Source organism: Abramis brama (assembly GCF_963993115.1).
Source record: "Abramis brama genome assembly, chromosome: 8".
In the NCBI taxonomy this organism is placed as follows: Eukaryota; Metazoa; Chordata; class Actinopteri; order Cypriniformes; family Leuciscidae; genus Abramis; species Abramis brama.
The window spans coordinates 34258455-34280956 of record NC_139970.1 but is presented as its reverse complement, the minus strand read 5'-3'; the positions used below and the strand labels follow the sequence as shown (position 1 = coordinate 34280956).

The window sequence follows — 22502 nt, the reverse complement described above, 5'->3', positions numbered from 1 at the left end:
GAATTATATTTGTGTGTGGCAGCTGCATGCAAAATTATTATTATTAATAATAACAGTAATAATAATAATAAAAACGAGTTCAAAATCACATTTTAAAGGGTTTATTGCATGAAAAACAGGCTTTTTCAAATATAAACAAGTGATCAATGCATAACATAACAAATGTGAAAAAAACATACTTTGACATTTAAATTTCAGCATTGTTTGTGAAAGTCCAACAAAGTTAAATGTGGCAAAATACATAAATAAATACTCAAACCTGAAAAGATGTGTGGCTCCCTGTTTTCATTTTCTTATTGTTGTACACTTGGCGGCTTAGTTGTAACACTGTGCTACAACTAACCCCGTTGTGTAAAAAATAGTTTAAGCCTAGCTAACAGTTGCTAGGAGTTGCTGACATGTTTCAAAATGGTGCTATGTTTTAGCCAACAAGACAGTGATTAAGGTAATATAAAGTTAGATTTGGTGACGTACACACCCAGAAACCGAAAAAAACGTATGATGAAAAAAATTACTTTCATGGTGTCAAAACACTCTTTGTCTAGAATCTTCACGAAATCTTATCAAAACTTTCCACAAATCCGCGGGAGACCGTCTTCTGGCAGCGAGAGAAAAAGAGCGGAAACACAACCTGCTTGACCCTGACTAACTATGTAAAAGTAGTTATTTTTTTTACTCCCTCCCCCCCAAAAAATATATACTCAACATGATAAATGTATGAAAGAGTTATGGCTATCAAGCGGTATTTCGTCCAATCTAACACTAGAGGGCATCCTGGCATTTGTATTTGGCTGTGCAATCTGACAAACAGCAAATAACTAGTGTAATGCGACAGCACTGGAAATATCTATTAAAAAAAGAAAATGTCCAGTTTCATTTTTAGTTTGTTTCCCTTGTTTAACCACCATTTCGTATTTAATTTTATCTTGACCTATATGTTATTGAAATGTGTTCTGCACTGATCAGGGTCAGAAAATCTCAGAATCAGAGATCACAGCAAAATGACAGAATGTGGTGAAAATGCCTTAAAAAGAACTATTTAAAATGATTACATATTTTAAAGCATTATTTATTGTTTTGTGGTACAATACTTACGAATGTAAGTATTGTGATTTATTTTTATTTCATTGTTCATTTTTCATTTCGTTTCAATTAATTTCTATTAATTTCATTTCAATTCATTTCATTTCATTTCATATTGAAACAAAAGTTGAGTTCTCTCAGAGCAAAGCTTGTTTTGGCTGCTTGCCTCATGCTCACTCTGATCAGCTATTACATCTTCTCAGTCCATGACTCCAGGGTCATTAAAGACCTCAAAATGGCCACACTGGCCCTCAGCCCATCTCATGCTGTTTATTTGTCTACGAAATTACTATATTTAACAATAGAAGAAGCTGCCAAATTCAACAGACATAATTCAAAAACTGTTTGAAATTGTTATTTACTGATGGTTTTATCTTTCTACCTTCATGTGAAATGCTTATTATTTCAAGGAAAGCGATCAGACTTAGTAAAGTGTTACAAAGAGAAACAGTGAACTGTTCGTCATCTGAAAAACATTTGCGAATAACTGGAGATTTCCACAATAACACTGATATACTTTGGAACAATGCATTGCATTGCACGCACGCACACACAAAATTCTTGTACAATCTAAAAAATGCTGGATTATTATGTTTTAACCCAAATGCTGGATTCAGCCTAGTTGGGTCATTTCATTCAAGAAGTTTCTCCTCAGGAAGTTATAATATATATATATATAGAGAGAGAGAGAAATGTCACCATAGGCTGCCATTCAAATTCACGGTGGTGTCCTTTCCGGAGACGGTGGTGTCCGTGCCAGAGACGTGCCAGAGACGTTGGTGTCCGTGCCGGAGACGTTGGTGTCCGTGCTGGAGACGGTGGGTGGTGTCCGTGTCAGAGACATTGGTGTCCGTGCCGGAGACGGTGGTGTCCGTGCCGGAGATGGCGGAGACGTGCCGGAGACGGTGGTGTCCGTGCCGGAGACGTTGGTGTCCGTTCCGGAGACTTTGCGTGCCGGAGTCGTTGGTGTCCATTCTGGAGACGGCGGTGTCCAAGCCGGAGACATTGGTGGTGCCGGAGATGTTGGTGTCCATTCCGGAGACGGTGGTGTCCGTGCCGGAAACGTTGGTGTCCGTGCATTTGTCCGTGCCGGAGACGTTGGTGTCCGTGCCGGAGACGTTGGTGTCCGTTCCGGAGACTTTGGTGTCCGTGCCGGAGACGTTGGTGTCCGTTCCGGAGACTTTTGTGTCCGTGCCGGAGACGTTGGTGTCCATTCCGGGACTGTGGTGTCCGTGCCGGAGGTGTCTGTGCCGAAGACGGCGGAGACATGCCGGAGACGGTGGTGTCCGTGCCGGAGACGTTGGTGTCCGTGCACTTGTCCGTGCTGGAGACGTTGGTGTCCATTCCGGAGACTTTGGTGTCCGTGCCGGAGACGTTGGTGTCCGTGCCGGAGACGTTGGTGTCCGTGCCGGAGTCACTGGTATCTGTTCAGGAGACGGTGCCGGAGATGGTGATGTCCATGCCGGAGACGTTGGTGGTGCCGGAGATGTTGGTGTCCGTTCCGGAGATGGTGGTGTCCGTGCCGGAGACGTTGGTGTCCGTGAACTTGTCTGTGCCGGAGACGTTGGTGTCCGTTCCAGAGATGGTGGTGTCCTTTCCGGAGACGGTGGTGTCTGTGTCGGAGACTTTGGTGTCCATGCCGAAGACGGTGGTGTCCGTGCCGGAGACGGTGGTGTCTGTGCCGGACTCGTTGGTATCCGTTCTGGAGTCGTTGGTGTCCGTTCTGGAGACACCGCTCTTCCCTATCCTTTGGGGGTACGTGAGGTGACAGAAGGGGGTACGCGAACAAGCAAGCTTACTAGCATGAAGAACAAATATAGACACAGACTGTGCATAGAGATCGATTTAAGATTTAAACTCTCTTCGATACAAAAACATACCCTGTGTGAGTTCCTGTGTTTAATGTTGATCACATTAATCGAAAATCCACACGAATGCAAATGGGACAGTGATTTTATACAACAGTTCAACAAACGAAATGTATTAATATTAAGTGATGTTAACTTAGTTAGAATAAAGTATTTATATATACTGACACAGTATTGTCAGTATTTGTTTCAACAAAACAATAGTTCCACGAAAGCCACAGCAGAACAGCAGCACACAGCAGTGTCTGTAAATGAATCTGTGGCTTTGAACAAATTGTGAGTCAATGCTTCAATGATTCATTCATAATTACAGCCAATTGCTTCGTTAATGAATGAATCAATGACTCGATGACTTCGTTTTTTACCATCATTGCATATTTCTCTATTGAATTTTTTTTATTTATTTAAAGCATTATTTATGTTATAAAGGAATTTGTAAAGGTAAAATATGCACTGGAAAAATCGATTAAAGGGGGCAAATATTGCCCCTAATGCCAAGTTCACACTGCACGATTTTCAAAGTAGTTGGGTCACTGTTCTTTTCACAGTGCATGACTTTCTGGGGTAACATTCAGTTGCTGGTGTGATCACACTGCATGATGAATCAGCGGCAGGGGGTTTCACACTGCATGACTTTACAAAAGAATGAATCGCCAACTTCTGTCTGGTCAAATTACCTCATCTTTTGACTGCAAAAGGATGATCAGCTGTCCTTTCTCCCTGTAGCTCTGTCTTAGGCATTTTACATCAATGGAAATTGCAGTTTATTGATATGTCCACATCTGCAGTCCTCATTCTTCCCTGCAGCAGGACTATGGTATGTTCTCACAGGTGATCAGGGACCCTGGGCATCTTTCGCCATGGTGTTTTTCAGAGTAAGTGGAAAGGTTTGTCTATTGCCTGTAAACTATTTGTGTCTTAAGGACTTTTCACATTGTGCATGTGCAATAATTGTTTATGATTCACTGAAAAAGCATGTAATTATTATTTTTTTTTAAAACCCTTTCCGATAAAGATCTGTAAAACTTATTTGGATAAGGTTTTTTCCATTATGGTTTATTTGTAATTATATATTATTATCTCAAACAAATAAATAGCCTAAGCAATTTTAACAGTGGCTTTTAGCCAGTCATAACCTTTGTTAATTTTAATACAATCAAATATATATGCCACCAGGGACTGAAGCCTTTTTCTCTGATCTAGGCATTTCTCAGATTTTTAAACTTCTGTTGAATCACTTTTAAATAAAAAGCCTGATTTCTTCTGACCCCTACCCTTGTTTTTCAAAGATCTTCTCCTCTTTACTGGCTCTGGACAAGATAATATTTTGCCCCCCAGAGATCCTGTTCAAACACCACACTTAAAAAAAAAAAAAAAAAAAAATGGTTTCCAAGATCTCAGCACACTAATGAACATACTCTCCCTCTTCAGGCTGTGGATTAAGTCCAGGGTGAACTGTGAGGAAAGAGTTGGCTGTGGAATGATGGATATCAGATGGACTAGGTTAATAGCCATCTGGAACTTTATAAGTGTGATATGATGATCAGAAAATAAAATGATCATTATAATTGACATTGAACAATGACATTAATATTAACATTGAAATGGTGACCCTTGTTACGAGATATCCTGGGCATCAGATTCAGGTACCTGATCATGGGCGTAGCCATCATTTCAGAAGGGAGGGGGACAGAAATGTCAAGTGTTAGGGCTGGCTCACACAGAACGCGTTTTTGCTTTGAAAAATGATGCGATGCTTCTTTCAAAAATTGAACTTATTTTAACTTGAGGGCCATGTTTTTAGAGCGTGATGCTGCAAAAGACGCAAGGCGTGAATGCAATGGTCAAACACATCCGTCTAGCGCTTGTTTACATAGAAGCAAGGGCGTAGATTTGGTTTGAACATTGGGGGGGTTGAAGTTTGGGTATGCCTCCTGATGCCTTTTTCTCTTGCATAGAAAAATATGGGAAAAGTAGCGCAGTGGAATGGAAAAACGTGTTCTGTGTGAACAGCCCCTATAGATTTTTTGTCTAATTGACAGATTTTAGTTTTTTCTTATCTCTTGCTTCTAAATGCCTAAGAATACACTGCTGACCAATAACCAATAATTTGAGTTCTATAAAATTATAATAATTAAAATAAGATTTTCCTAATGACAATTTTATGATTGTGTATGCAGGCTAAACTTATCACACTTGTGCATTGTCATCATGGATTTAAAGCCATATTTAATTACAGAATATTTAAGTTCAGTAATTTCACTTAAATGACAATTCATATAATTTTCATTGTCATTTAAGTGAAATTACTGAACTTAATCCAATCCAATCCAATCCACTTTATTTCTATAGCACATTTTACAAACACAAAGTTCCCAAAGTGCTGCACAAAAGAACATACAAACAATTAATATAAAATAATTAAAACAAAATAAGAACATCAGGTTTAAAAATTTATATAAAATATAAAAAAATAAAAAGAATAAAGTATTTCAGAATAATTTAATAATTTAAAAGTATTTCAGAATATTTAAGAATAAAGTATTTCAACTTAAAGCTGCAGTCGGCAAGTCTGGCAGATTGAGTGGATTTAGCCAAAATTTTGAATGTTTACAACTCTCATGCCCCTCCCCCACTACCAACGAGCACCCGCCCATCGTCAGTGCATGTGTACCTGATTTTCTGTGAACGCGCGCGTCTCTTCAGCATCGATCAACACCATGGACTCGGAGGTAGGCTGCCCTGGCTAATCTATCCATAGATAGCAATAACAGAGGAATTGGAAGCTTGTTAGTAGATTTTCTCTCCGCCATCACGCTTCCTACAATCTTCAGGCGAACTTCAGGCGTGTCGTGTGCATGTGATATTGTAATGTGCGCGTCTGCGCGAGGGAGGGGGGATCTGTGGCGTGTGCACGAACTGTGATTGACAGTCAGATCTCACACCCCCCTGCGCTGATTGGACCCGATGAGACGGGAGCGGTGGATTTTTGCAAAACAAATAACACGCTCCAGGTGGAGTTAGAAGCTCGGGTTTTTTTCTAAAACCAATTTATTTATGTTGTTCTGTCGGATTATAGTGTCGATTTCACTGAATATGATCAAAAAAAAGTTGCCGACGGCAGCTTTAAATATACGAGCTTGATAAAAATGATCATTCTAGAAGAAAATTTCAGATGGCACTAAGAGGCTTTTGCATCTGAACTCTTCATATATTTATTCTAGGAATAACTTGGATGTATAAACTTGGAATAACAATGGATGTTTGTTAAATAAAAAGTACTTTTGTTAGCAGGCCTAAATAGTCAACAGATCTCACTTTCCTAGTGCAGTGCTCGGTGCTTAAAGTCACAGATCAAAGTGAGGAGCTCTTATTGTTCAGCTCACACTACACACAATGTCACCATTCATGCATGGATGTCTTTTAAGCCAAAAGCCTCTCATAACCCAAAGCATTGCTGGGTAAGGAGAGGAGGGTGCACTTGCGCCCCAAACCCTGACCCGGTCAGACGTCTTTGATCCCGAAGCCTGTATTCTTCGCGAGCATCCTTTGATGGAAAGTATTAACCAACACAATGAAAGTACAGAGGACAGTCCGCAGTAAAGTGGATTAGTTTAATGTGATGACCTTCTCCTGAGGTCAAATTGAGACAATTTTTTAATGCACTGAAACAGCAATTGAAGCCTTTATGATGCAGGGATATGTGATGAAATGATATATCATAAAAGCTGGTACAGGTGCCAAGTTATTCCTAGAATAAACATTATAGTTTGCATATTTTGTTAGTCCCTGAAATCGTTTTTCGTCTTGGCCTAAAAATTAAACACCTTAACCGGGCAACTGACCTTTTCTCAGCTGTTCGATGTCTTCCTAAGATGGGACCACTGCACAATGTCCATGTTTTCAAAAGTTTGGGGTCAGGAAGATTTTTTTAAAAAAAGAAAAGAAATTAATACTTCTATTCAGCAAGGGTGCATTGAATTGATTAAAAGTGACAGTAAAGACTTTTACAATATTAAAAAAGATTTTGATTGCAAATTAACACTAGCTGTTTTTTGGAATTTTCTATTCATCACACAATCATGATAAAGAATATCATGGTTTCCACAAAAATATTACAAATGCAGCTTTGGTGAGCATTTAACATTACACGTGAGCATTCCAAAAACATGAAAAAAAGACCTTACTAACCCCAAACTTTGGAAACATGTACCGATACAGTACTGTTGGACAAACTTTTCTGGAATCGTCAGTGTGGTTCCTTATCATTAGTTGCTAGTCAACTCCACTTTCATGCTATCCTCCTGTTCTTCATGCTTCTGAGATTTACCCTGGGGCTATTTTTCCTCCATCATTTCTCTGAGAGAATAAAGAATTACAAGGCAAGAGAAATTATTTGGATGTGGATCAAATAAATCCTCAACAACATTTTTCTGTAAGGCTGGAATTATATAATTCGCTCCCTATGCATATCAGCGTACCAGTCTCCACGATTCGCAGCTATTCAACTAAAATCAATAATTCAAACTATAGGAAGTGCTCAGTATGCATTTAGTTTTTGTTCATTTTCAAACTAGGGTGTCATGCATACAAATTTAGAAATAAATGCTGTTACACAATGTTACACAACTACTTCCGCATTCTAGTTAGTACATATTGGGAGTTTCCGGTTAGAGCATTCAGTGAACCTACATACATGAGAATGCAGGTTATCACTGTTTTATGGCTGCCAATTGATTAAAACAATAAATAATGATTTATGATTACAACAATAATGCCTGACCAGTAAATTACTTGGTGAACAAAGAAAACATTTTGGCATTAGGCATTTGCATTAGTTAATGCCTAAAAATGTAAAAGTTTTACCTTATAAATAGAATTTAGTTTAATTAGTTTTAAAATTCGTTGCCGGAGTGAATGGGAACATGATTTATTGAAAATACATAAGTGGTTCTTAAGTTAATACTTTTTTATTGGCTCGTCAACTTTCCATTCCTCCGCGCGAAACATTTTTGAGCATGTGAATGCTGATTCTTGTCAGCGCTGGATTCTAGTCAGTGCTTGAGCACGCACGGAGATGAAAAGGGTATGTGTGGACTTATCTAACTCTGGGTGATACGGTGAATAAGCTAAAGTCCCAAAAAGTCGGCGTGTTCCTTTAAGGCAGTTAATAGAGTGCATTTTAATAGAGTGCATTTTTTTACTACTGCATTTTAATGAACATGATCACTTTGCACTTTTTCCACACTTATTTCTTAAATTCAAAAGAGTGCGCTAGAGAGCTTCTGAAACAATACCTGCTCCACAAGGAGCAGACGGAAGAAGAGACTAAACAAACCCAGTAAACAGAAAAGTTAAGATGCTTTATTGAAAATGTACAAAAGCTATACATATGCTGAGTTCTGCAAATAGCATCACAAAATACCAACCAACTCCGATAGTTCAGACTTTCAGAATCGCTCTGTCCTTGGTGGGAATTTCTTGTAACGGTCCTAAATCAAAGGCAGAAGTCATTTTAGTATGTGCCTGTGGTTTATCACAAGCTCAAGAGGGTGATGAACCTGTTAATTGGGATGCGATGTCCGCTGAGAGCATACAGAGTACTTGCATATTCCTTTAAAGACATCTCAAATGGACGCACGGGTTGCAGTCCATGGACGCAATGCTGCCCTTCAACATCACACAGCCAGATGAGAAGCAACTACAGAGATCTGAAACTCCTGGAGCATGCTTTGAGGGAATCTGTCAATACAGATGAAATTGACCAGCTCTGAGGAAATGTGCAGACATTTATGTCCATCAGTTTCTTATAATTCCCCTAAGGAGTGACAAGGGGGTACATCAGAGCATTGAGCACATTATGAAGAAGCATGTGCAGTTAATATGCAGTACACATAATTTAAAGCATGAAGGATATGGAATAACTATAAACAAAACAGCAAAATGCAATAAAAATATCCATAACTCTATTAGTTTAGCTACATACCAGATTACATAGCATTATATGAGTTTAAATCTTATTACTTCTTTTATGTGAGGCACTTAGTGAATTTCAGTGCACTGTTGAGAAAGGGAAAATCAGACTTATACAAGTCCAATAACCATTACCCTGATGTACACTAATAAGCATTAACAAACAAACTTACATAAAACATATATGGCTTTGTGAAACATCATCTTGAGGTTTTTGCCAGCCTGGTTGCATACAACAGTTGTGTTAGCAAATGTCTGATAATGTAATTGACAGTGTCCACCTGAATGCTGCAAGTTTAACTTTTGCAAGATACTGTACTTCAGTGCCTTTGCTCATGAAATAATGCATAAACATGTTTTTCTCCCCTTTAGAGAACAAATTAGTGTTCATTTTTATTCTTTGTCACTTTATTGTTCAATGTCTTTACATTTAAAGAACATTAAAAGCCACCCCTGATTTTTGAATAAATTCTTTAATTCTCAAGCCATCATGTTTAAGAATTTGCTTTCCTCTGCAAGGGCCGTTAACATTGAGCTCATGTCACCAATGGCCATGTTGCCAATACCTGCCGGTATCGAGGCTAAAGTAACAGAGTTGCGAGGGGTGGTGAGCCGTGAGGAATTCTGCGAAAGACTCTGCAGAATGCCCGGACTTAATGTGCCGGACATTAGGCTTGAATGGTCTCCATCATCCAAAATGGCATCGAAGTCTATTTGAGTGTGTTCAAGGGTTTGAGTGGAGTCCACTGTGCTGGTGACCTGATTAACCCCAGGAGACGCCATTGTAGACACTGAAGCAACAGGGGCTTGGTTTGCGCACGGGGACATGGGTGAACCGTAATCCACACTGGGGTCCAACATATGGATCTCTCCTGAATAATACACAGTGCCGTTCCCATTGCTGTGTTGACCAAAGTCACCTGGTCTCTTTGGGATAGCTTCTGAGCAGTTGGCGTTAGACAGGGAGCAACCATTCTGTTGAACCATACCTGACCCTGAGTGTTGCCTATTCAAAGGTTTGGGCTCGGATGGAGGTCTGGGCTGTATCAGTCCTCTGCCTGCATTTTGACCGGCAGTCTGAGTAAGAAGAACATAACTTTGCTGGTTGGCGTTATTCATATGTGTAAAGTTTGATCTGAAATTCTGCATCTGTTGGTTTTGCACCGCTCTTCCATTGGGCGGACCCATGCTGTTGCATGTTAGGTGTTGACTGGAGTTGAAATTGAGGTCCTGCCGATATACCGGTTGAGGGTTTACTTGCTCGCCGAGATTCTGACATGGATTGGTAATAGACTGCCGACACAGCTGGACAGAGTTCATCCTCTGGATGGTCCTCTGTGGATAACCCTGTTGCATGCTAGCCAGATTCTGGCTCATTGATACAATCTGTTGATTAGAGCCAAAGCCCTGGTAAGGGCCAAAATTCTGCTTCTGCTGAACCACTGCCAAGTTCCCTCTGAGTTGTTGCTGCTTTGGAAGCCTTGCATTTGTTTCTACAGAACCAGAACTGACCTCGTTCCATTGCACAGGCATGTTGTTCTTGTTCATGTCTTGCGTATTGGCCATTTGCTCTGGATGTGAGCAAATAGGCTCTACATGGCTTCCATTGTTGCTTGTCATGCTAATTCGCCGTTGCCCGTAGAACTGTTGTTGTTGAGAGGTCATATTACCATGGAAGTCTAGTGCATGACCACCACTGAAAGAAATCCCTGGGTCCTGATTTGAGCTACCATTCTGGGACCTGAGGTACTGTACCATGTCATCCGGAAGCACCAAATCATCCTCTTGCTGATCACCTCCATCACTGGCCATATTCTCCATTAAAACGTTCTCTGAAATACTAGGAGGCCTTTGGCTGAAGGGATGACGGTGCAAGCTGCCATCAGAACAAGCGTTGCTCTGCAAGTTGAAAGCACGTCGATCTAATGCAGGCAGACGAGAAAAGTTCATGTTGCTGATGCTGTTGAATCGCTGAACCCTTGGCAAGGAGAGCGGGTCGAAAGTTGTTCGACGAACAGGATCACTTGCTCGTCGCAGAAGATTAGCCTGAACTTCATGAGGCATCATGCCAGGGGCACTGTAGCCGGTGTCACTGCAGCGTCTTGAGTTGACTACACCTTGGGAATGGTGTAAATGTGTTGAACTTTCTTGCGAGTCGTTGTACAGGGCCATTCTAGTTCTAAGACTCATGCGATCCATGTTCGGTAGAGGTGTCGGTGGTGCACCCCCTGTGGCTGCAGCGTATTTCGCCTTGAGACGGTAGTGTTGTGCCGGCGTGAGATTTAGTAAACTTGGGAGTCCACCTGCACCGCCGCAGTGGCTGGCTTCACTGGAGCGCCGTGACATATCTGTGGAGATGGGGTCATAGGAATCTGCTGAGCTGATGTTGTTGTTGCGGATTCCAAATTGCGAAGTCTCGCTAGAGCGACGACTGGAGTAGCAGGGTGAAATACCAGAGGACCGACGACTTAGCGTGTATGCTGAGCTCATCGTGCTGGTGGAGCTGTCTCTGCGCTCATGTAGCTGATTTAGGATTGTCATCTCATACGAAGACAAATCTCCTGAACGTTGGGTTGGAGGTCCAGGCATCTGAGTGCCCATATTTGAAGTCTCCAGCAATGAGTCTAAAAAACAGAGTAATGAGAGTAATGTTACTTTCTCACAAAGCATAAGAACATGGAAAAACATGGAACTCAATTTCCAAAGTAATGAAATCACCCATTTTTTGGCTGCAGTACTCACCAATAGTGGGTATTGGAGGCAGCTTGGTATTTCGGACTTGAGGTGAAGTATTCGCCCAGGAGCAGGAGTCTCTTACAGTTTTTAGTTTTTCCTTCTTGATGTGATCAAGATGTAGTAGTCCTCCCCTGTTTTTACGCAGCTGAAGACCTACTCCTGCAGAAGAACCCGGAGAACCGGTAGAATCTACTACAGGCATGTCATCTAAAGCATTCAGGTCCCCCAAACTGCCTCCACTGTGCATGGCCATCTCTACTCCACTGTCATTGTTGGTGGCACTGCCAAGTGGCGATGGCTCACTGCTACATGATGACTGACCACCAGGGCTGGACTGGTACATCTACAGAGGGACAGTAATAAGCAAAGGTCAGTTCCACAGTTCCATTTAATCACAGAATCAGTGACATTTGTGGAATTAAGGAACAAATGGTCATGTGAAATGGAAACATTCAGATGTTTGCTGCCTCGTATTTATTATCTGGTTAATTAAATCTTGAAATAAAACTAATACTGTTATGTATTTGTATTAGCATTGAGATTAGTTCTTCATTAATGTTAGATATAAACTTGTGTAAGGGCAAGTTCCTTTGGGTTTCTCCTTGTGAAATGTACAGCTTACTTGAATATAAGGGAACATGTTTAAATATTTTATAAATAAACTGAATTGATAGTTCTTTAATACTGTAGTTCTACAGAGAATTAACTTTTTACACTAAAAGCAGGATGTGATACAAGCAAAAGTGTTGGCCTCTATCATAGCACACAATGAAGTTAACTTCAAATCACTTTTTTTTACAACTTTTATTTAGTTTTGGTTACAAAGATTTTCACAGTACAACTAAATCAAACATTACTGAAGTTTTTTTTTTTTTTTTTAAGTATTGACTTTGCCATGCATTAAAAAGAGATTTCTCCAGTGCTCACCTTAGTACAGTCTGTCCATTATTTTCAAAGAGAAGCAAGTTAGTTAAGAAGAAAGGACAGTGTTAGTATATTAGTAGAGGAAATGGTTAGTACATTAGTTTGAATTCTGCATTAAGAGCATTCCACACAGTACACGATAAACAGCAAGCTCTGCACATGCTGCATCTCTGCATGAGGTGATTACTGTAAATACTGCAAAAAACATCTTACATGCAAAAAAAACTAATATCTTAGTCAACAAAAATAAGTAGTTATAGCATTTATCCCTCCATAAAATAGATTAGACACAATCTTAAATTTTAAATAGCAGCAGCATGGAGCAGCAACAATGGCCATTGTTTTCTCTTCAGTGTTATTTGACCAGATAAAAGCTAAATAATTAATTGATTGTACTGGTTGTGAATAACATCACCTTCGATTGTTCAATAACATACCACAGTAATGAATCTTGTACTGCCTCTCTCCCAATGGAAAATTATCTGGGAACTTGTGCTTACCATGCACCGTGTAAAACTGCTTTTAGTCAAGAACTTTGACAGAACCTCTCATCAGTGATGTAATCATTTGTTAAGAACGAAACTGACTATTCTTACCACTGTGTTTTCCGTCTTGATAGACTTGACATGTTGGCAATCCTCCACTCCTCGGATGGTGCTGTTGGCCTCCCCTAACCCGTCTGCTCTTCCCCTTGCATGCTTTGTGTGGGCCTCATTTTCTCCATTGCCTTTAGGGGGATGAGGTTTAGGTGGCACATCACCACGCTGCTTCTTAGTGACATGTGCTTCTGGACCATGAACGGTCTTCACATGTTTCCTGAGAGAACTGGGGTCTGTATAGCGTTTTGTGCAACCTGGGATCTTACACACATATGGTTTCTGCAAAGGAGTGACAGATAGCTTTCAGAGTGCAATCAAATCTGACTTAAATCAAATCTCTTGGTCTCAATGAGATGGGAAACGATGCACATAATGAAACCGATGTTGAATGCTCAAACCTCATTTGAGTGTGTGCGGTTCTGGTGCTTGGCTCGGTCTGAAGCATTGGAAAACGCCTTGTTGCAACCCTCATGCTCGCATACATAAGGTTTCTCGCCTGTGTGGGACCTCAAGTGAGTTTTGAGGTTTTCCAGTCGAGAGTAAGCTTTCGAACAACCTTCAAACTAGACAGAGAGAGTAAGAGAAAGAGAAAAGCAAGTCATTACATCAGCCCTCTTCAGTCTGAACCCAAAATCAAACAGCTTTATGAGTGAATCTCATAAAACCTGTCAAGAACATGTCTGGGTTATATTGCACCCCTAAATCAAAAATAAAATAAGAAATTATATTTTTCTTAAAAGACATTGTAGTCTATTGGACAATGAAACATATTTGCTATAAAATTATCATTACCATAATGAAACAATTTGTTTTTGTTCAAATGTGACCTGGATATGTTTTAAAGAGATTCACCCTCAAAGAAACATTTTTTATTGTGATAGCTTTGATAATTTTGCTTGTTCAGACCATGTCATCCTCAGTTATTATTATAAATCTACTGGGATATGGATATATATATAATTATGGATTAATTATATGGATTTATATATATATATATATATATATATATATATATATATATAAATATAAAATTTGACTGAAGTTTCCACACACCTTCAGTGTATGTGTATATATATATATATATATATATATATATATATACACACACACACACACACACACACACACACATATATATATATATATATATATATATATATATATATATATATGTATATGTGTATGTGTATATATATGTATGTATATATATATATGTGTGTGTGTGTATATATATACATATATACATACACTTACATTGAAGGTGTGTGGAAACTTCAGTCAAATTTAATAAAGAACCATGGCACCTTCCTCTCCTCAGACTTTAATTATGTCTCAAACCTGTCAATCAGCACGCTCAGAAGTTCACTTTTTAATAGGATCTCAAGCCACTAAAATTGGCTGGAAACGCAAGACAGCAGAGCAGAGTGCCTTCATGATGTTTTAGGAAAATAAAAGTAGCCAAGATGAAAATGTGTCCTGTTTAAAATCATATGTTTTGCTGAAATAAGAAACAAGACTATTGCTCTACTCGTGAGTCCAGAAATCGATGTGTGTATTCTTGCAATTAAAGGTAAAGGCAGTATATAGTTTTTTAAATAGTGAGTAAGTGTGGCTACACTTTATTTCGATAGTCCACTTTAGACATTCTCCTAACTATAAGTAACTTTGCAACTATGTGTCAACTAGTTCTCATTAATTTGCAACTACATGTCAACTAACTCTCTTTAGAGTATTAATAGACTGTTAGTTTAGAATTAGGGTTAAGGTTAGTAGAATAAGTTGACAAGTACTTATAGTCAGTAGAATGTCTATTGGGGACCATCAATGAAATGAAGGCCCGGTGAGCAGTGGTGCATCACTTACTGTGCACTTATGGGGCTTCTCCCCAGTGTGTCGACGCATGTGAACCACAAGCATGTACTGGGCCTTAAAAGGCTTCTCTTCTCGCGAGCACTCCTCCCATCGGCACACAAACTCCTTCTTCTCTCCATGTATGTGGTCATTGTTGATATGCTGCAGGTAGAGAAAAGTGACAACACGAATGTCAACAATGGCCTTAATTCCTTAACTCTGCAATAAACGGCAGATGATATATATTTCTGTTATGACAATTCTCTGAGTGCTTGTCATGGTAATGGATATGACAACGTTAATATATTTGGTCTTGGCGGAATAGATCTGCTAAATGTGTTTTTGCTGAATAACATTAAATAATAAAAAAAAAAAATCATACTGACCCCAAACCTTTAAACGGTGTGTATTTGTACACATATAAAATGAAAAAAATACAAATACAAATAACTGTATTCTGTGTAGCTTGAACAGTACTTGCTTTGTATTCTTCTAACAGCACCTAACCTATCCTAACCCTGAATGAAGTTCTTCAGGGAAGGATTGCATGAAATAAAATCAAACCATGCCATTATTTTGTTTCTTGAGGTGTATAATTTAGATCGCAAGCAGAGAGCACAGACTATAGCCTTAGGACTAAAAAGGGTGTGTAGGAAGGAAGTCCAGGCTCTCAGTTTTGCTCTGGTCTCTAAACATTCCTTTGTTTCCACTTCTGATTCCTCTTCCTTGTCTTCTCTGGCTGTAATTATACCTTACACTTGGTCTCGCTTTTCAAAACCATTTTATCGTATTTCTTTGAAATCCGAATAATGACGGACAGCAATCTTGTAATCCCCAACAACAATTCACTTGCAACTACTTAAGACCATACGTTTATTTGTGCCTTTATATTAGTCTAGTGTGGGTTTTAGAAAAAAACAAAAAAATATACACACACACACTAGGCTCAGCTTAGACTGGTTTGGGCTTGTTCTGGAATTGGAGAATGGCAGGAACCTAATTCCACTGATCCAGAACCCCAGAGAATTCCAAAGCTCCAGGTCCAGGTCTCATGAGGAGCCAGACTGGCTCGGTGTGTTCCTGTCTAAGTAGTGAGTCTGACTCTGGGCCCAAGTGTATCTGTCACATCGTGGCTTTCAGATTGTTAATAACGCCCAGCAGAGGGGCTGAGGTGTCAGAGGTGGAAAGGGCCACTCCAGAGCTGCTGGCATGATGACGGATTTACTATATGGCCTCAGGGAAGTTTAAAGGTCAGAGGGTGCACAGAGACAGCAGCCATACATACGAGAGCATGTGTGTGTAAGTGAATGTGTTCTGCACCTCTGTGGGTATCAACATGCTCATTAACCTTACACGTGTCAGTGACAGGAAAGGATCAGTTACAGCTCTGGCTGTAGTGTTTCTAATTATTTACAGTTGTTTCTGCTTTAAAAAGGCAGATAAGATGTTTGCAATTTGTGTTTGTTTTGGTTAGTCACAATGACCATTACAAGAAAATAGCTCTGTTCCAAAACTTAGTAAGCTGTCTAGCTTGACAGCATTTTAAGGCATCATATGCACAGCCCTAACATGAAGGCTCTTTTTTTTTTATTAAATAAGATGCTTTAGAAGATTATTCTTCTAACATAGATGCATTAAATTGCTCAACCGTGATAGTAAAGACATTATACAATTTTACAAAAGAGTTGTAGTTTTGACTTTTCTTTTCATCAAATAATCCTTTAAAAAATATCTATAAAAAAGCCCTGACACCAAGAATCAGGGTTCCAAAGGTCTTGAGAAACCTGGAAATTTCAAGTTTATAATATGTACTACTGTTTAAAAGTTTTTTTTTGTTGTTGAAAGAAATTAACACTTTTATTCTGCAATGATGCATTAAATTGATTAAAAGTGAGAGTAATCCTTAAAAAAAAACAAAAAACAAAAACATGGTTTCCACAAAAATATTAAGCAGCACAACTGCTCAACATTGATAATAATAATAAAAGTTTTTTGAGCAGCAAATCAGCATATTAGAATGATTTCTGACGGATCATGTTACACTGAAGACTGGAGTAATGATGCTGAAAATTCAGCTTTACCATCAATTGAATAAATTACAATACATTACATAAGACACTTATGAAAAACATGAAAAAAAAAACACTTAAAAAAACATAAAAAATCTTCTCAATTGATAGTGAAACTAACGAAGATCCATAACAGTTAGGATGCTGCTACAGAATGTAGGCAGGAGACAGAAAAGGCAGCTCACTAGGTTTTGAAAAAGAGCCCTTGTGCTGTGTGGACATTAATAGTGCTTAGAGTTAGAATACATTTCAAAATCAAAGGAGTTTAATAGAACAGTGTGACTAACATGAACTAGCTGGTCCTGCGTGTCATACTCTTTGGAACATCCTTCCCAGTGGCAGTTGGTCTCATACACAGCCTCAGGTTCTTGCTTGCATTCGTCTTTATCAAGTTCCTCCCGTAACTCCATATGATCCTGTTGAGGAGACAACACTGGTAAACTTTATTTGTATACTTTATTTTATTAAGCCTATCATACGTCAGTCAAGAGAAAATGTTGCTGCTCAGTGTTTGCTTTTTAGCTTGTGAGACTGAATGTTATATATAGTTGATATATTGTAAAAGCATAGAGCTATAAGCTATAAGCCACTGACTGATATGGATAGTGTAGCTTTGATTATTTGGTCTTGGAAGAATTTGATGAGAACTGTTTGAGTTCATATTGTGATCTCTGACTTCTGATTCCAGACTTTATTATCATGGGAAATCCAGGCAAAGCCTGAGATATGCTTGTCTGATACTCTAGAAGAGACATAAGTTAATAGGCTGTTTTTCTCAGAAGAAAAATATGACAAGCAGGGTACCTAAGGAACCATTTGGTCTCACTGTGGTCTAGAAAAAAAGAAGAAGAGATATTAAAGAGATCTCATTAGTGTTTTATATTTCTTATGGGAACTGATCCAGGTCTTGAGTTATTGAGAATCAGATGGGAACTATTGTTGGTGGTCATGTCGATTTTTCGCAATCCTCGTTTCTCTTAAGGTTTGGGAATGTTAAGAATGCTTTTGAGATTTAATGAAGTTTAAAGCTAAATGGTTCGAAACCTCTATAATGTGGTGAGAGAACGGAATGCTTCATGGCCACATCTAATGTCACCTCCCACATGCTAATTTGTGTGATATCCAGTCAAAAGTCAAGGGTATGTCTACCAGCAAGTGCTATGTTGTTAAGAGCACTAAAGCAACAACTGATAATGGTTCCTTTTGAAACAATCCAGAGTTTGGTTTCTTTCATTCCAAGTGTTGAAACCTCAAATATGAAGGGTTTTGAAAGAGGTCCATGCTGACTACAGCATGTTTATATTTGGCCTACTATTGTGTGCTCATCAATTCACATCTGCCCTGATCACACTCTACACCCCTCCTCATGTATCTTACAAGCACACTGTCACAGAACTGGAAATGAGCTGAGAATTCCTCAAAAGAGTAAGATACAAGAGAGACTTAAAAGAGGTGAGCAGAAATGAACAGAGAGATACATATAAAGCGGTCTGGGCCATTTTTGTGAAGTGGATCAATAATTTATTGAAAAGATTAGAAAAAAGGACAATTTGTTCTTGGATGTTTTTTTTTACTAATTTTTTTTACTTAAATTTAGGGCTGTTTGTTACACAAAGCCATTGTTTAGCTTCAGAAGACTTGGATATGGACTATTTAATGAAACTTTAATAGTTATTTTGAGTCCATTTTGAAGCTTAAGATGACCTAAAGTGATAATGAACATGATCCCACAAACCTGAGAACCAGGTGAGATGGGGTGGGGTCCATCTGCTTCAGTCTTCACCTTTGACCTCTTGAATATCATAGGGTTGACAGTGCTGCTGACAGCAGGATCTCCACCAGCATTCTGCAAGAGAGCAAGGAAAGAGTCATTGGAGACACCATGTCGACGGTTTGGCTTCTGGCATGAGTGGTGATTTCACGCCTACAAAGGCACCATGCTCCAGATGCCATATTTCACAAAGCAACTTGCCGCAGAGACTAAACAGTTTAGACTGCACTATGAGCATCTGTCAGATGGAAATATGAAAAGGAAGAAATTATTACGCCCAGAGAGCGACTACAGACTTTGATCCTCAGATGGATTCATAATTCAACAGACAGTCTCTGTGAACATGCAGGCTCTCCGTTGAAGTGGGGGTGCCTTTTCTTCCAACCACTATAGTATGGCAGAGGCCCATGTTTTCTATTAACTCAATAACCCTGACACGGTTTGCTCAAAAGTGAGGGAAATGTGTTTCTCATAACTATAGTGTGTGTATGTGGTTTGGAGATCAGCAATAAAGCTGGAATGAAAACTGATTTGGTGAGTTTCTGGATAGTGTGAGAGAAGGTTAGAGGAAGTTTATATTCTGGATGGCCACAGTGTTTACATGGGAGTGGATCCTTGGATCCTTGGTCGATGAGCATTACACAGCCTTCTATAGAAGCTGATGAATGAAAAAATGGGGATGAATGAAAAGATTAGTTCAGATTAGCCTGAATTCCCTGGTTTGTTTATGTTGGGTAGTGATGGTGTACCACTACAGCAATGCTATTCACCTTTGCCATTATTTAACACTTAAAGTTAATCTTTAAACACTAACAATTAAATCTTAGATACCAAAATTAATATCCATTTTTCATACAGTACATTATAATATCGTTATACCTTAATTCACTTGTAGTGTTTGATGATTTATTTTTGTTGTTAGTTAATGTTTTTAATTTACTTAAAAACAACAGTATAGAATTTCAACATCTGCAATTATTGATTATTGGCCATAATATGAAAGCAATTATTGGCCTATCTGTTCCGGAAATAATTATTTATTGGTGCATCCTTAAACTATACACTACTGTTCAAAAGTTTGGGGTCAGTCGGAATTTTTAAATATTTTTTAATACAAGTCTCTTATGCTCACCAAGGTGGCATTTATTTGATCAAAAATAGTCAAAACAGCAATATTGGGAAATATTGCAATTTAAATCTATTTTAAAATGTAATTAATGGCAAAGCTAAATTTGCAGCAGCCAGTTTTCAGTAACATGATTCTTCAGAAATTTGCTGCTCAAGAAACATTTCTTCTTATTATCAATGTTGAACAGTCTTGTTGCTTAATATTTTTGTGTAAACTGTGATTAAGTTTTTTCAGGATTACGGTAACTTTTAATCAATTTAATGCTTCCTTGCTAAAACAAAAGTATTTATTTCTTTAAAAAAAAAACAAAAAAAAAACATACTGACCCCAAACCTTTGAATAGTAGTGCATATTATAAACATGAAATTTCCAGGTTTCTCAAGTCAAGACCTTTGGAACCCTGAAAACACATATGGAAACCTCTGTAAAATCACCTGGCTGGACTCTGTGTTGGTGTCGGCGCTGTTGTTGTTGGTCAGTGCAGCAGCTGCCACCAGTGTCTGCTGCCTGGAACTGAGGGAAGGAGAAGGCTGTAGGAGGGGGGGAGTGTGTCCAAATGCATTCAGACTTCTCTGTTGGGACAGCAGCTGGTGGTATGCAACTGGTGTGATAGGATGTGGGAATGTGAAGGACGGACTGAGATGTGAGAAAAAGGAATTAGTCACATTTAGTGTGAGTTCAAACAATGGGCAACCTGCAAAAACATTTAAAAGGAGAAATCAACACAGATGGGAGAATGGTCATTCCTGTACCTGATGGCCCCGACGGAGAGGTGGCCGTAAGAGCTGCTGGCAGCCGAGCTGGAGCGGGAGTTATTGATGTAGGCCACCAGAGAGTTGGGCGAGGTGCGGATCATGGTCTGCAGGTCGATGCTGGCATCCGAGACTGGAGAGATGGACAGCGCTCGCTTCCTGCTAACCCTCGGCGTCAGTCTGGGACTGGGGAAACGGGACACTGGACAGAAAAGACACTTTTTTCACTCTCACCTTAAAGAGATCCGTTCAATTCTCTTTATCTCCAGAATCACTCCTATGTTGGCTTGCATACAACTCACTGTGAATAATTTAATAGTCTAATCATATCAATCTCACCCAATGAGGTGTTCTGCAGAATGCCAAACAGATGCTATTTAACAACATTGATCAGAGAGTAAAATTAGGCAAACAAGCAAGCAAATAATGTTTGGAATGCTGAACTGTCTATATTTAACTTAGAGGAGATTTGAGTAAGATTATTTAGGAGTGCCTTTCCGTTGATAATTATCTCCAAGAATATATATATCTGTGTATGTTAATCATCTTCAAAAAATAGCAAAGTTAGATTTGTTTACAATTCCGTACAAAAGTTTGGGGTTGGTAAGATAAAAAAAAAAAATCTTACTAAATATACTATTTATTTTACTATTGTGAAGTATTATTACAATAATAATAATTACTTATTTAAAAATTACTTCCTTAAATTATTCCTGTGATGGCAAAGCTGAATTTTCAGCATCCTTACTCCAGTCTTCAGTGTCACATGATCCTTCAGAAATCATTCTAATATGCTGATTTGGAGCTCATGAAACATTTCTTAATATTATTAATGTCACAAGCAGTTGTTCTGCTTAATATTATTGTGGAAACTGATGAAAAAGACCAGAACTTACAGAATTTAAAATTACAGTATTTTTTTTTAATATTGTACTGTACTTTACAGTCTCCCTAACTGAGTATTAATTTCCTTATAACAAATATTTCCAAAAAAAAAAAAAAAAGGTAAACAAAAGTGCAAATGCTGATGTCAAAAGTTATGTAACAAGCATATCCACATTCACACTTGATAATTATAATGGCAAAAAAGGGTGGAAAATTACAAAAGTACCCTTCCACAAAATGTAACAACTGTATAACTTTCCATTTCCATTTACATTCCAATTGCTGAGTGAGTGTTGACTTAAAGGCCACGTTTCTATGTGCATGTGCTCTGAACTGTAGTAAACAGGTGCTGTGCATTAAGCATTGGTGTAAGCGGACAGAGAACAGCAGTCGGGCACGGAGGCTTTTTTGCCTTCCAGGGGGGCATCAGCAAAGGTGCTACAACAGGAAACATGTAATGGGTCCATTAAACTACACACAAACATGAGCACCTCACAAAAAACCTTCAACTGACATTTCAAACAGACGCCTGTCAAACTCTCACAAATCCACAGCCTCCAACCAGTTAATTACTCCCCTGCCATTCTTTAAGCAACAGTTTTGATGTGTACTGCAAACAGCAACTATTATTGTTACGCTAAATATAAAAGAATGAGATTTTGACATTTGATCCCTGAATGCTTAATTTAAAGGTAAAGTGTGTCATTCTGCACCATTACATCAAACATAATTTTATAATTTTAATATATTAGCGTAATTTCACAATTATAGATACTTCAGCAAAAACTAATATTAACTAATGTAAGAAAATGGACCTCAAAACAATTACATATGACAAAATAACAGTCAGCAATACAATAAA

At 38.7% G+C, this 22502-nt stretch overlaps 1 protein-coding gene across 2 annotated transcripts in view; it reads right to left on the bottom strand.

The window, feature by feature from the left end:
• Positions 1 to 8293: 8293 nt before the first annotated feature.
• Positions 8294 to 22502, bottom strand: part of gli2a (GLI family zinc finger 2a) — a 78213-nt gene continuing 64004 nt past the window's right edge. For both annotated transcript variants that reach the window (XM_084123164.1, XM_084123165.1), the window contains 9 exons: positions 20756 to 20957; positions 20438 to 20639; positions 18839 to 18949; positions 17391 to 17519; positions 15047 to 15196; positions 13582 to 13746; positions 13181 to 13462; positions 11667 to 12003; positions 8294 to 11548 (listed from right to left, as the gene is read on the bottom strand). In XM_084123164.1, coding sequence (XP_083979290.1) covers positions 9405 to 11548; positions 11667 to 12003; positions 13181 to 13462; positions 13582 to 13746; positions 15047 to 15196; positions 17391 to 17519; positions 18839 to 18949; positions 20438 to 20639; positions 20756 to 20957 — 3722 coding nt within the window. In that variant the 3' untranslated portion in view covers positions 8294 to 9404. The remainder of the gene's footprint in view (positions 11549 to 11666; positions 12004 to 13180; positions 13463 to 13581; positions 13747 to 15046; positions 15197 to 17390; positions 17520 to 18838; positions 18950 to 20437; positions 20640 to 20755; positions 20958 to 22502) is intronic.